Raw genomic sequence first — 12,082 nt, 5'->3', positions numbered from 1 at the left:
GTGACTGCAGCGCCAGGATCGCAGTGCATCGTCCGCCTCGGCCACCATAGCGCGTTTTCCCTAAGATGGCGTTCTCTCCATGGCAACGAGTTGCGATGCCATGGCGACCGGTGGCAGCAACCACCTTGGCAACGAGGACAGAGGGACAAAGCGCAGGCCCCGGCCCCACAGCTCCCGCTCAGCAGCCTCACCAACCCACGATGCATGCGCCGTGTCTGGCGGCTGGCAAGTGCGAGCGCTAAAGGACGAGGCAGGAACAAACGCTAAAATCGCAATGAATGTCCATAATAGCATCCCCGTGGTGAGGCACATCATCAGAGACAGTGACCTGGGACGGAAGCAGGCAAGTCACATAACACCAGCGTTTGTATCTCTCCTGTGTGCTGTCCCCTCCTGGGTTCTGGTCACCGCTTTACTGAGAGGATGTGGAGGCTTTGGCGATGGTGCAGACAGAGGAGGTTTGCCAGAATGCTGCCCGGATTTGAGGGTATTATAAGGAGAGTTTAGACAAACTTGGAAGGACACAATGTGCTGGAGTGGAGTAACTCAGCGGGTCAGCCAGCATCTCTGGAGAACATGGATAGGTGTATTTCGGGTTGAGACGCTTCTTCAGACTGTTTATAGGGGGGTAAAGGAAGCTGGAAGAGGGGAGAAGTAGGGCAAAGCATGGCAAGTAAGAAAGGGGGAGGGGTGTTTGGGAGTTAAAGGGGGGTTAGTTAGAGGCTACCTAAAATTGGAGAATTCAATGTTCATACCGTTGGATTGTAAGCTGCTCGCGAAATATAAGGTGCTGTCCCTCCAGTTTGCATGTGGCCCTACTCTGGCAATGGAGAAGGCCCCGGATAGGAAAATCAGAATGGGAATGGGAAGGGGAGTTAAAATTATTAGCAACTGGAAGGTCCAGTAGACCTTGGCAGACTGAGCGCAAGTATTCTGCAAACAGTAGACAATAGACAATAGGTTCTGGAGTAGGCCATTCGGCCCTTCGAGCCAGCATCACCATTCAATGTGATCATGGCTGATCATCCCCAATCAGTACCCCATTCCTCCCTTCTCCCCATATCCCCTGACTCCATTATTTTTAAGAGCCCTTTCTAGCTCTCTCTTGAAAGCATTCAGAGAACCCGCCTCCACCGCCCTCTGAGGCAGAAAATTCCACAGACTCACCCCACTCTGTGAGAAAAAGTGTTTCCTCGTCTCCGTTCTAAATGGCTTACTCCTTATTCTTAAACTGTGGCCCCTGGTTCTGGACTCCCCCAACATCGGGAACATGTTTCCTGCCTCTAGCGTGTCCAAACCCTTAACAATCTTATATGTTTCAATGAGATTGCCCCTCATCCTTCTAAACTCCAGAGTGTACAAGCCCAGCTGCTCCATTCTCTCAGCGTATGACAGTCCGGACAACCTGGGAATTAACCTTGTAAACCTACGCTGCACTCCCTCAATAGCAAGAATGTCCTTCCTCAAATTAGGGGACCAAAACTGCACACGATACTCCAGGTGTGGTCTCACTAGGGCCCTTTACAACTGCAGAAGGACCTCTTTGTTCCTGTACTCGACTCCTCTTGTTATAAAGGCCAACATGCCTTTCGCTTTCTTCACTGCCTGCTGTACCTGCATGCTTTCTTCATAGACTGATGTACAAGGAACCCCAGATCCCGTTGTACTTCCCCTTTTCCCAACTTGACGCTATTTAGATAGTAATATGCCGTCCTGTTTTTGCTACCAAAGTGGATAACCTCACATTTTTCTGCATTAAACTTCATCTGCCATGCATCTGCCCACTCCCCCAACCTGTCCAAGTCACCCTGCATTTTCATAGCATCCTCCTCTCAGTTCACACTGCCACCCAGCTTTGTGTCATCTGCAAATTTGCTAATGTTACTTTGAATCCCTTCATCCAAATCATTGATGTATATTGTAAACTAGACCAAGTGCAGACCCGTTGGGTCTGTCCCCCCAACGTGCGGTTGTGGGGGGGAGGCGGCATGCAGCGTCACACACACTAACTATTCCCCCCCCCCCCAGCACTCACGCTAATTACCCCCCTTGATATTATATTAATATTATTCATTTGCTCCTTTTACCCCATAACCACCCTATCTACTGACGCATAGCCCCCAACTTGCAGTCACATCTAGAGAGAGGGGGGGGAGGGGAGGGGGGGAGAGGAGGGGGGGGGAGAGGAGGAGGGGGGGGAGAGAGGAGGGGGGGGGCGTGGAGGAGGGGGGGGAGGGGGGGGGAGCAGGGGGGGGGGGAGAGGAGGGGGGGGATGAGGAGGGGGGGGGAGAGCGAGGGGGGGGAGAGCGCAAGGAGAGGGGAGGGGGGAGAGGAGAGGAGGGGGGGAGAGGAGAGCGAAGGGGGGGGGGGGAGGAGGGGGCGGGAGAGACGGAGGCGGGGGGGACGAGAGGAGCGGGGGGGGAGAGGAGGGGGGGGGAGAGGAGTGGGGGGGGGTGCGGAGAGGAGGGGGGGGGGAGAGGAGGGGGGGGGAGAGAGGCGGGGGCGGGGAGAGGAGGGGGGGGGGACGAGGAGGGGGGGGGAGAGGAGAGGAGGGGGGAGGGAGGCGGAGGAGGGGCGGGGGGAGGAAGAAGAGGAGGGGGGGGAGAGGGGGGGGGGGGCGGGGGGGGGGGGGGGAGGGGGGGGAGAGGGAGGGGAGGGGAGAGGGAGAGGAGGGGGGGGAGAGGGAAGGGGGGGAGAGGAGAGGGGGGGAGAGGAGAGGGGGGGAGAGGAGAGGGGGGGAGAGGAGGGGGGGGAGAGAGGAGGGGGGGGAGAGGAGGGGGGGGGAGAGGAGGGGGGGGGAGAGGAGGGGGGAGAGAGGAGGGGGGGAGAGAGGAGGGGGGGAGAGAGGAGGGGGGGAGAGAGGAGGGGGAGGAAGAGGAGGGGGGGGAGAGGAGGGGGGGAGAGGAGGGGGGGGGGAGAGGAGGGGGGGGGGGGAGAGGAGGGGGGGAGAGAGGAGGGGCGGGGAGAGGAGAGGAGGGGGGGGAGAGGAGGGGGGGAGAGGAGGGGGTGGGAGAGGAGGGGGGGGAGAGGAGGGGGGGGGGGGAGAGGAGGGGGGGGGAGGAGGGGCGGGGAGAGGAGAGGGGGGGGGGAGAGGAGGGGGGGGGAGAGGAGGGGGGGGGGAGAGGAAGGAGGGGGGAGGAGAGGAGAGGGGGGGGGAGAGAGGAGTGGCGGGAAGAGGAGCGGGGGGAGAGGAGGGGGGGGGAGAGGAGGGGGGGGGGGGAGAGGAGGGGGGGGGGAGAGGAGGGGGGGGGGGGGGGAGAGAAGGGGAGGGAGAGAGAGAGTGCCTTTTTATTTCAACCCAACAAACAACCATTTGCAGGCAGTGCTTTTTTACTTTAACCATATTTTCATTTTCAAACCACATTAAGGGTACTTACTCACAGTTGTGTGGACATGTGTTCAGTGTTATTCACAGCTCAGAGAAACGTGCCATTCTGAAAGGGACCCGTTAATCCCTTCTCTTTGTTTCCTGTCTGCCAACTACTTCTCTATCCATGTCAGCACTCTACCCCCAATACCATGTGCCCTAATTTTGCCCACTAACCTCCTATGCGTGACCTTATCAAATGCTTTCTGAAAGTCCAGGTACAATACATCCACTGGCTCTCCCTTGTCCATTTTCCTAGTTACATCTTACCCCTTTGTAAATCCATGCTGACTCGGACCGATCCTGTTACTGCTATCCAAATGTGCGGCTATCTCATCTTTTATAATTGACTCCAGCATCTTCCCCACCACCGATGTCAGGCTAACTGGTCTATAATTCCCTGTTTTCTCTCTCCCGCCTTTCTTAAAAAGTGGGATAACATTAGCTACCCTCCAATCCACAGGAACTGCTCCTGAGTCTATAGAACATTGGAAAATTATCACCAATGCATCCACAATTTCTAGACCCACTTCCTTAAGTATCCTGGGGTGCAGACCATCAGGCCCTGGGGATTTATCAGCCTTCAGTCCCATCAGTCTATCCAGCACCATTTCCTGCCTAATGTAGATTTCCTTCAGTTCCTCTGTCACCCCAGATCCTCTGGCGACTACTATATCAGGAAGATTGTTTGTGTCCTTAGTGAAGACAGATCCAAATTACCTGTTCAACTCATCTGCAATTTGCTTATTCCTCATAATAAATTTACCTTTTTCGGTCTTCAAGGGTCCAACTTTGGTCTTAACTAGTTTTTTCCTCTTCACATACCTAAAGGAGCTTTTACTGTCCTGCTTTATATTCTTGTCGCTGAGTCTATGCTTGGTCTCGCCAATGTACAGGAGGCCACATTGGAAACAACGATGCAATAGATATGGTTAGAGGAAATGCATGTGAGCCTCTGTCTCACCTGGAAGGATTGCACAGGTCAAGGACTGAGGCATAGGGACAGGTGTTACATCTCCTGTGGTTGCAGGGGAAAGTACCTAGAGAGGGGGTAGTTTGGGTGGGAAGGGACGAGTGAACCAAGGAGTTGCAGAGGGAGCAATTTCTCCGGAAGGTGGAAAGGGGTGGAGATGGAAAGATGTGACTGGTGGTGGGATCACGTTGGAGGAACGGAAATGTTGGAGGATACAGCGGCTGGTGGGGTGAGAGATGAAGACCGGGGAACCAGGGATTCTTGTTCTGTCTGGGGGAGGGGGCAAGAGCAGAACTATGGGACACAGACGGGACAGGGGTGAGGGATCCATCTGTGACAGAAGGCGGAACACTACATTTACTAAAGAAAGAGGACATCCCTAATGTCCTAAAATGGAAAGTCTCATCTTGGGAACAGATGTGGCGAAGACGGAAGAATTGAAAGTATGAAATTTGTAAGAGGCAGGGTGCGAGGGAGTGCAGTCCACATAACTGCGGGAGTCGGTAGGTTTATGGTAGATTTAGAAACATAGAAATTAGGTGCAGGAGTAGGCCATTCGGCCCTTCGAGCCTGCACCGCCATTCAATATGATCATGGCTGATCATCCAACTCAGTATCCCGTACCTGCCTTCTCTCCATACCCTCTGATCCCCTTAGCCACAAGGGCCACATCTAACTCCCTCTTAAATATAGCAATGAACTGGCCTCGACTACCCTCTGTGGCAGGGAGTTCAGAGATTCACCACTCTCTGTGTGAAAACAAGTTCCTTCTCATCTCGGTTTTAAAGGATTTCCCCCTTATCCTTAAGCTGTGACCCCTTGTCCTGGACTTCCCAACTCGGGAGCAATCTTCTGCATCTAGCCTGTCCAAACCCCTAAGAATTTTTGTAAGTTTCTATAAGATCCCTCTCAATCCCTAAATTCTAGAGAGTATAAACCAAGTCTATCAGTCTTTCTTCATAAGTACCGTCCTGACATCCCAGGCATCAGTCTGGTAACCTTCTCTGCACTCCCTCTATGGCAATAATGTCCTCCTCAGATTGGAGACCAAAAACTGTACACAAATACTCCAGGTGTGGTCTCACCAAGACCTGTACAACTGTAGTAGAACCTCCCTGCTCCTATACTCAAATCCTTTGCTATTGAAAGCTAACATACCATTCGCTTTCTTCACTGACTGCTGCACCTGCATGCCCAACTTTCAATGACTGGGTTACCATGACACCCAGGTCTCGCTGCATCTCCCCTTTCCTAGTCGGCCACCATTTAGATAATAGTCTGCTTTCCTGTTTTTGCCACCAAAATGGATAACCTCACATTTATCCACATTATACTGCATCTGCCAAACATTTGCCCACTCACCCAGCCTATCCAAGTCACCTTGCAGTCTCCTAGCATCCTCCTCACAGCTAACACTGCCCCCCAGCTTAGTGTCATCCGCAAACTTGGAGAACCTTCAATTTCCTCATCCAGATCATTAATATATATTGTAAATAGCTGGGGTCCCAGCACTGAGCCTTGCGGTACCCCACTAGTCACTGCCTGCCATTGTGAAAAGGACCCGTTTACTCCTACTCTTTGCTTCCTGTTTGCCAGCCAGTTCTCTATCCACATCAATACTGAACCCCCAATGCCATGTGCTTTAAGTTTGTAAACTAATCTCTTATGTGGGACCTTGTCGAAAGCCTTCTGGAAGTCCAGATACACCACATCCACTGGTTCTCCCCATCCACGCTACTAGTTACATCCTCGAAGAATTCTATAAGATTCGTCAGACATGATTTACCTTTTGTAAATCCATGCTGACTTTGTCCAATGATTTCACCACTTTCCAAATGTGCTGCTATCCCATCTTTAATAACTGACCTCTAGCAGTTTCCCCACTACCGATGTTAGACTAACTGGTCTGTACTTCCCCGTTTTCTCTCTCCCTCCCTTCTTAAAAAGTGGGGTTACGTTTTGCTACCCGCCAATCCTCAGGAACTACTCCAGAATCTAAAGAGTTTTGAAAGATTATTACTAATGCATCCACTATTTCTGGAGCTACTTCCTTAAGTACTCTGGGATGCAGCCTATCTGGCCCTGGGGATTTATCGGCCTTTAATCCATTTAATTTACCCAACACCACTTCCCGGCTAACCTGGATTTCACTCAATTCCTCCAACTCCTTTGACCCGCGGTCCCCTGCTATTTCCGGCAGATTATTTATGTCTTCCTTAGTGAAGACGGAACCAAAGTAGTTATTCAATTGGTCCGCCATATCCTTGTTCCCCATTTGGCATTAGTCTGCCCTGTGAAGGAGTCAGAGATCAAGAAAGGGGAGAGAGATGTTGGTGATGGTCCAGGTGAAGTTGAGGGCAGGGTGGAGGTTAGTGGTGAAGTTAATAGTGCCAGCGTGTGCCTGAAATAAGGCCTGTTGATCATAACTTACAAAAACCCAGGCATAACTGTGGCCAATGTGAGTGCCCACGGTTACACCTTTAACTTAGAGAATTTGAGGAGTTAAAAGAGAAAGAAGAGTGAAGACAAGTTCTGCCAGAAGGCGGAGAGTGTTAATTGAGGGAAATTAATTGGGTTTCTGTTAGGGGAAGAAATAAGGGGGACTTGGATGGAATCAAGTTTTGTGGAGATGAGTTCAGTGGGGCAAGAGCAGGCAGAGACGATGGGTCTGCCAGGGTAGTCCTGTTTCAGGATCATGGGATGGAGATAGAAGCGAGCAGTGCGGGTTTGGTAAATGATAAGGTTGGAGGCTGTGAAAGGGAGATCGCCCGAGGCAATGAGATCAGAAACGGCTTGGGAGAGGATGGTCTGGTGTTCGTCTGTGGGTCATGGTCTAGAGGTAGATATGAGGAGATGTCCGAGAGCTGGCACCTTGTCTCAGTATGGTAGAGGTCAGCCCACCAGACTACAACAACACCTCCCTGGTCAGCCGTTTTAATAACAATGTTGGGATTGTCGACAAGTGAGTGGAGGGCTGTGTGTTCAGAGGGTGAGATAACTAAGCGTAGTTATGTCACCCCCTCTGAATGCACATTACTTCTGTCGATTAACTCCACTCCCTCGGGAATTTTGTTCAAGGTGGCATGCAATATTGTAGCAAGAGAAATTGAGAAAAATAGTGGAGCAATATTGCAATTATGTTTGACACCAGTCTTCACTGACAATGGTTATGTTAAAGTCCCATTGCTTCGTGTCTTGGCCTGCAATCACCCCTCGCTTATCAGGTTCCACTAATCACCTTCCATCCTCTTTCTTTACCATCACCGTCCCCACCCCCATCATGCTTCGTCAGTCTATTTGTTCTCCTTATTTGTTATTACCTATCACCCACCAGTTTGAAAATCCTGGAGGTAAAATATCTTTGTTATTGCAAGTCTGAAACTCTCCAGCTGCAACCCCTTTTTACCATCGACACACTTTCTTTTTAACTATTCAATATAACCTAATCTTTTTTTCCTGTTTATAAGGATGTATGCCCAAGGCCTGTGGACATAAATCGTATTGCTGATCTAATAGAAGATAAATACTCAGTGAGTAGTTTATTGGTAAAATCTGATCTTACCTCTACCTTAATATTATTGTGTTGTTTATACTGCCCTAAGGCTACGTATGGGTTTATCATAATCAAAAAAGTTTTTGCATTGTGGCTCCCATGAGATGAACCTAAGGATTCTATTCAGTGACTATTTTTCACTGAGCTGTTAGAGTCTTAGAGTTATACGCGGGCTCGTAGAGCCAAAATGTTTTGCCCATCTACACTAATCGTATTAGTACTGTACCTTTAGAACATAGAACATTACAATATAACACAGGCTCTTCATCCCATAGTGTCTGCGCCTACCATGAGACCAATTTAAACTGCACATTTGCCTGCACGTGATATTTTTCCTTCAATTACCTGCCTATTCATGTGCCCTTTTAAGTACCTTTTAAATGTTGCTTCTTTAAACTTATGCCCTCTAGTTTTTGCTCCCCGTATCTTGGAAAAACACTCTATGCATTCACCCTATCCATTCCCATCTTGATTTTACACCCTTCTATAAGATCACCCTTAAAGAATAAAGTCCTAGCCTGCCCAACCTCTCGCTTTAGCTCATTTCCTCAACATTCTTGAACCATGTTTTTACATCTTCTCTGCACTCTTTTCAGCTTAATTATATATTTCCTATAGCAGTGTGACCAGAATTTAACATAATATACAATGAACACCAATGTCTTGTACAACTATAACATAATGTGCCAGCGTTTTTACTCAATCCCCTGACTAATGAAGGCCAATACACCAAGACCCTTCGTCCTCACCCTATCTACCTGTTCAAGGAACTATATACTTGTACTCCCTGATCTCTTTCCTTCACCACACTCCCCAGCATCCTACCCTGACGACTTACCAACTGCTCGCACTTATATAGTACAGGTATTGATATTTATCAGGATGCATCACAGCTTGGTTTAGGAACAGCTCCTTCCAAGACCGCAAGAAATTGCAGCAAATTGTGGACGCAGCCCAGACCATCACTCTACCCAATCTCCCTTCTATTGACTTAATTTATACCTCACGCTGCCTCGGCAAGGCCAGCAGCGTAATCAAGGATGAATTGCACCCTGGCCACTCCCTCTTTTCCCCTCTCCCATCAGGCAAAAAGGTATAGAAGTTATAGGTACACTTCCACATTCTGGGGCAGTTTCTTCCCAGCTATTATCAGACAACTGAATCATCCTACCACAACCAGAGAGCAGTGCTGAACTACTATCTACCTGATTGGTGACCCTCGGACTATCCTTGATCGGACTTTGCTGGCCTTACCTTGCACTAAATGTTATTCCCTTATCATGTATCTATAAACTTTAAAAGGCTCGATTGTAATCATGTCAGGGCTCTCACTTAACCTTTTATCTATGTTTCCAGCTGGGCAACCTAGGCAGCTTTTTAGATTGCCAAATGACAGTTTAGGCGGTCATTTAAGATGGCTTGTGTAAATAAGTAATCTACACAATCTGAAGTTCAAGATCATCTTTAATCAGTACCCAAATTATAACGGTACAGCAGGTCGTTAGTTGTTAGTTCATCGTTACCGCTTCCAAGACTGACTAGTGTAGGAAGTGGGTGTTAGTATGAATCATACATTAAGGTGGGGTTAGTGATGCTATTAAACATAGAAACATAGAAAATAGGTGCAGGAGTAGGCCATTCGGCCCTTCGAGCCTGCACCGCCATTCAATATGATCATGGCTGATCATCCAACTCAGTATCCTGTACCTGCCTTCACTCCATACCCCCTGATCCCTTTAGCCACAAGGGGCACATCTAACTCCCTCCTAAATATAGCCAATGAACTGGCCTCAACTACCTTCTGTGGCAGAGAATTCCAGAGATTCACCACTCTCTGTGTGAAAAAAGTTTTCCTCATCTCGGTCCTAAAAGATTTCCCCCTTATCCTTAAACTGTGACCCCTTGTTCTGGACTTCCCCAACATCAGGAACAATCTTCCTGCATCTAGCCTGTCCAACCCCTTAAGAATTTTGTAAGTTTCTATAAGATCCCCCCTCAATCTTCTAAATTCTAGCGAGTACAATCCGAGTCAATCCAGTCTTTCTTCATATGAAAGTCCTGCCATCCCAGGAATCAGTCTGGTGAACCTTCTCTGTACTCCCTCTATGGCAAGAATGTCTTTCCTCAGATTAGGAGACCAAAACTGTACGCAATACTCCAGGTGTGGTCTCACCAAGACCCTGTACAACTGCAGTAGAACCTCCCTGCTCCTATAATCAAATCCTTTTGCTTTGAATGCTAACATACCATTCGCCTTCTTCACTGCCTGCTGCACCTGCATGTCTACTTTTAATGACTGGTGTACCATGACACCCAGGTCTCGTTGCATCTCCCCCTTTCCTAATCGGCCACTATTCAGATAATAATCTACTTTCCTGTTTTTGCCACCAAAGTGGATAACCTCACATTTATCCACATTATACTGCATCTGCCATGCATTTGCCCACTCACCCAGCCTATCCAAGTCACCTTGCAGCCTCCTAGCATCCTCCTCACAGCTAACACTGCCCCCCAGCTTCGTGTCATCCGCAAACTTGGAGATGTTGCATTCAATTCCCTCGTCCAAATCATTAATATATATCGTAAATAGCTGGGGTCCCAGAACTGAGCCTTGCGGTATCCCACTAGTCACTGCCTGCCATTGTGAAAAGGACCCGTTTACTCCTACTCTTTTCTTCCTGTCTGCCAACCAGTTCTCTATCCACATCAATACTGAACCCCCAATACCGTGTGCTTTAAGTTTGTATACTAATCTCTTATGTGGGACCTTGTCGAAAGCCTTCTGAAAGTCCAGATATAACACATCCACTGGTTCTCCCTTATCCACTCTACTAGTTACATCCTCGAAAAATTCTATAAGATTCGTCAGACATGATTTACCCTTCATAAATTCTACTATGATTGGTTCACATGCAATAACCAATCTACATCCTTCCCTGTAAAGAGCGAATATAGTTAAACACACATGCAGCTAGAATTCAAACATACTCGCCATATCTGTCAGGCGGTCTACTAATATGGCCCGAACGCGTACGGACCAAGCCCTCTCCCCCTTCGCCAGAAAAGTTAGAGGGAGGCGGTTAACCCGGAAGTGAGAAAGCAGCTGGGGACAGCCGTGGTGACCGACAGGGGGAGCATGCGGGAGAGGTAGTATTGTTGTTAATCATAGCCGCCAGTCGTGGTGGGGTAAGGGACATGCTGGAACTGTTGGTGGACATGTCAGCAGATAGCTGGAACAGTAGAGGTGGAGCGAAAGGATCAGCTGGTGGTGGACGTGGCTCCTTCACAGCCAGCAAGTGTTCGCGGCTCCAACGGTACAAGGCGCCATCAATGTCAACAAGGTAAGATCGGGGTTCTTCAGACGGGCCAACAACGCAACCTAGACGGGAATGTCCCACAGTAGTTTGCAAACGGACGACTTGGCCTAGTAGTAGTGGTTTAAGTGGTTTGCTGGACTTGTCATGAGATCGTTTCTGGATGTCGTGTTTCTCCTGGATACGCTTCTGGATCATAGCTGGCTGAGTTAATGCCGAATGGCATTCTTAGAAATTTAAATCTGCCAAATGGAGTGGAAAATGTGGTCAGGTAGCTCGCCGCTTGTTGAGGAAGTAGTTACAATTAGGATATCTCTGAGGGGGCTCATTGGCGAATCCCCGATTAGCCGGCTGAGGGGGCTCAGTCATAAATCTTCTGTTATCGGTCGGTGTTTGTAGTCTGTGGAAAACCGTCAGGTTTATGGTCTTCTTCTCAGAGTCAAGCTGTTTGCTTAATGGAGCAACAAACTCAGACATACGACAGGCATGTGTTGCTTGCTCAAGGGTTAAATCAGGATTCCGCAGTAACTCAGTGCTTAGCTTCTGATCAATCAACCCAGAAACTAGTTTATCCCTTATCAGCTCATTCGTCATGGTTTCGAATCGGCACCTCTGAGCCATGTATCTTAAATCACAAACAAATCTCTCTAACGGCTCATCAGGAAGCTGGTGTCTAACTCTCTCTTAAATGCATCCAGTGACTTGGCCTCCACTGCCCTCTGTGGCAGGGAATTCCATAAATTCACAACTTTCTGGGTGAAAAAGTTTTTTCTCACCTCAGTCTTAAATTACCTCCCCTTTATTCTAAGAATGTGGCCCCTGGTTCTGGACTCGCCCAACATTGGGAACATTTTTCCTGCATCTAGCTTGTCCAG

At 49.0% G+C, this 12,082-nt stretch overlaps 1 protein-coding gene across 2 annotated transcripts in view; it reads left to right on the top strand.

Annotated features, from left to right (window-relative positions):
- The first annotated feature begins 142 nt into the window (after positions 1-142).
- Positions 143-12,082, top strand: part of cfap69 (cilia and flagella associated protein 69) — a 110,075-nt gene continuing 98,135 nt past the window's right edge. Inside the window, exons 1-2 of one of the 2 annotated variants that reach the window (XM_033013100.1) lie at positions 143-343; positions 7,808-7,870. In XM_033013100.1, coding sequence (XP_032868991.1) covers positions 275-343; positions 7,808-7,870 — 132 coding nt within the window. In that variant the 5' untranslated portion in view covers positions 143-274. Of the gene's footprint in view, positions 344-7,805; positions 7,871-12,082 lie in introns of those variants that run through there. The other variant, XM_033013110.1, reaches the window with a different exon arrangement.

Source organism: Amblyraja radiata, chromosome 2 (genome assembly GCF_010909765.2).
Source record: "Amblyraja radiata isolate CabotCenter1 chromosome 2, sAmbRad1.1.pri, whole genome shotgun sequence".
Classification (NCBI taxonomy): Eukaryota; Metazoa; Chordata; class Chondrichthyes; order Rajiformes; family Rajidae; genus Amblyraja; species Amblyraja radiata.
Note: the sequence above shows the minus strand (reverse complement) of the source record. Positions and strands in the feature narration are given on the sequence as shown.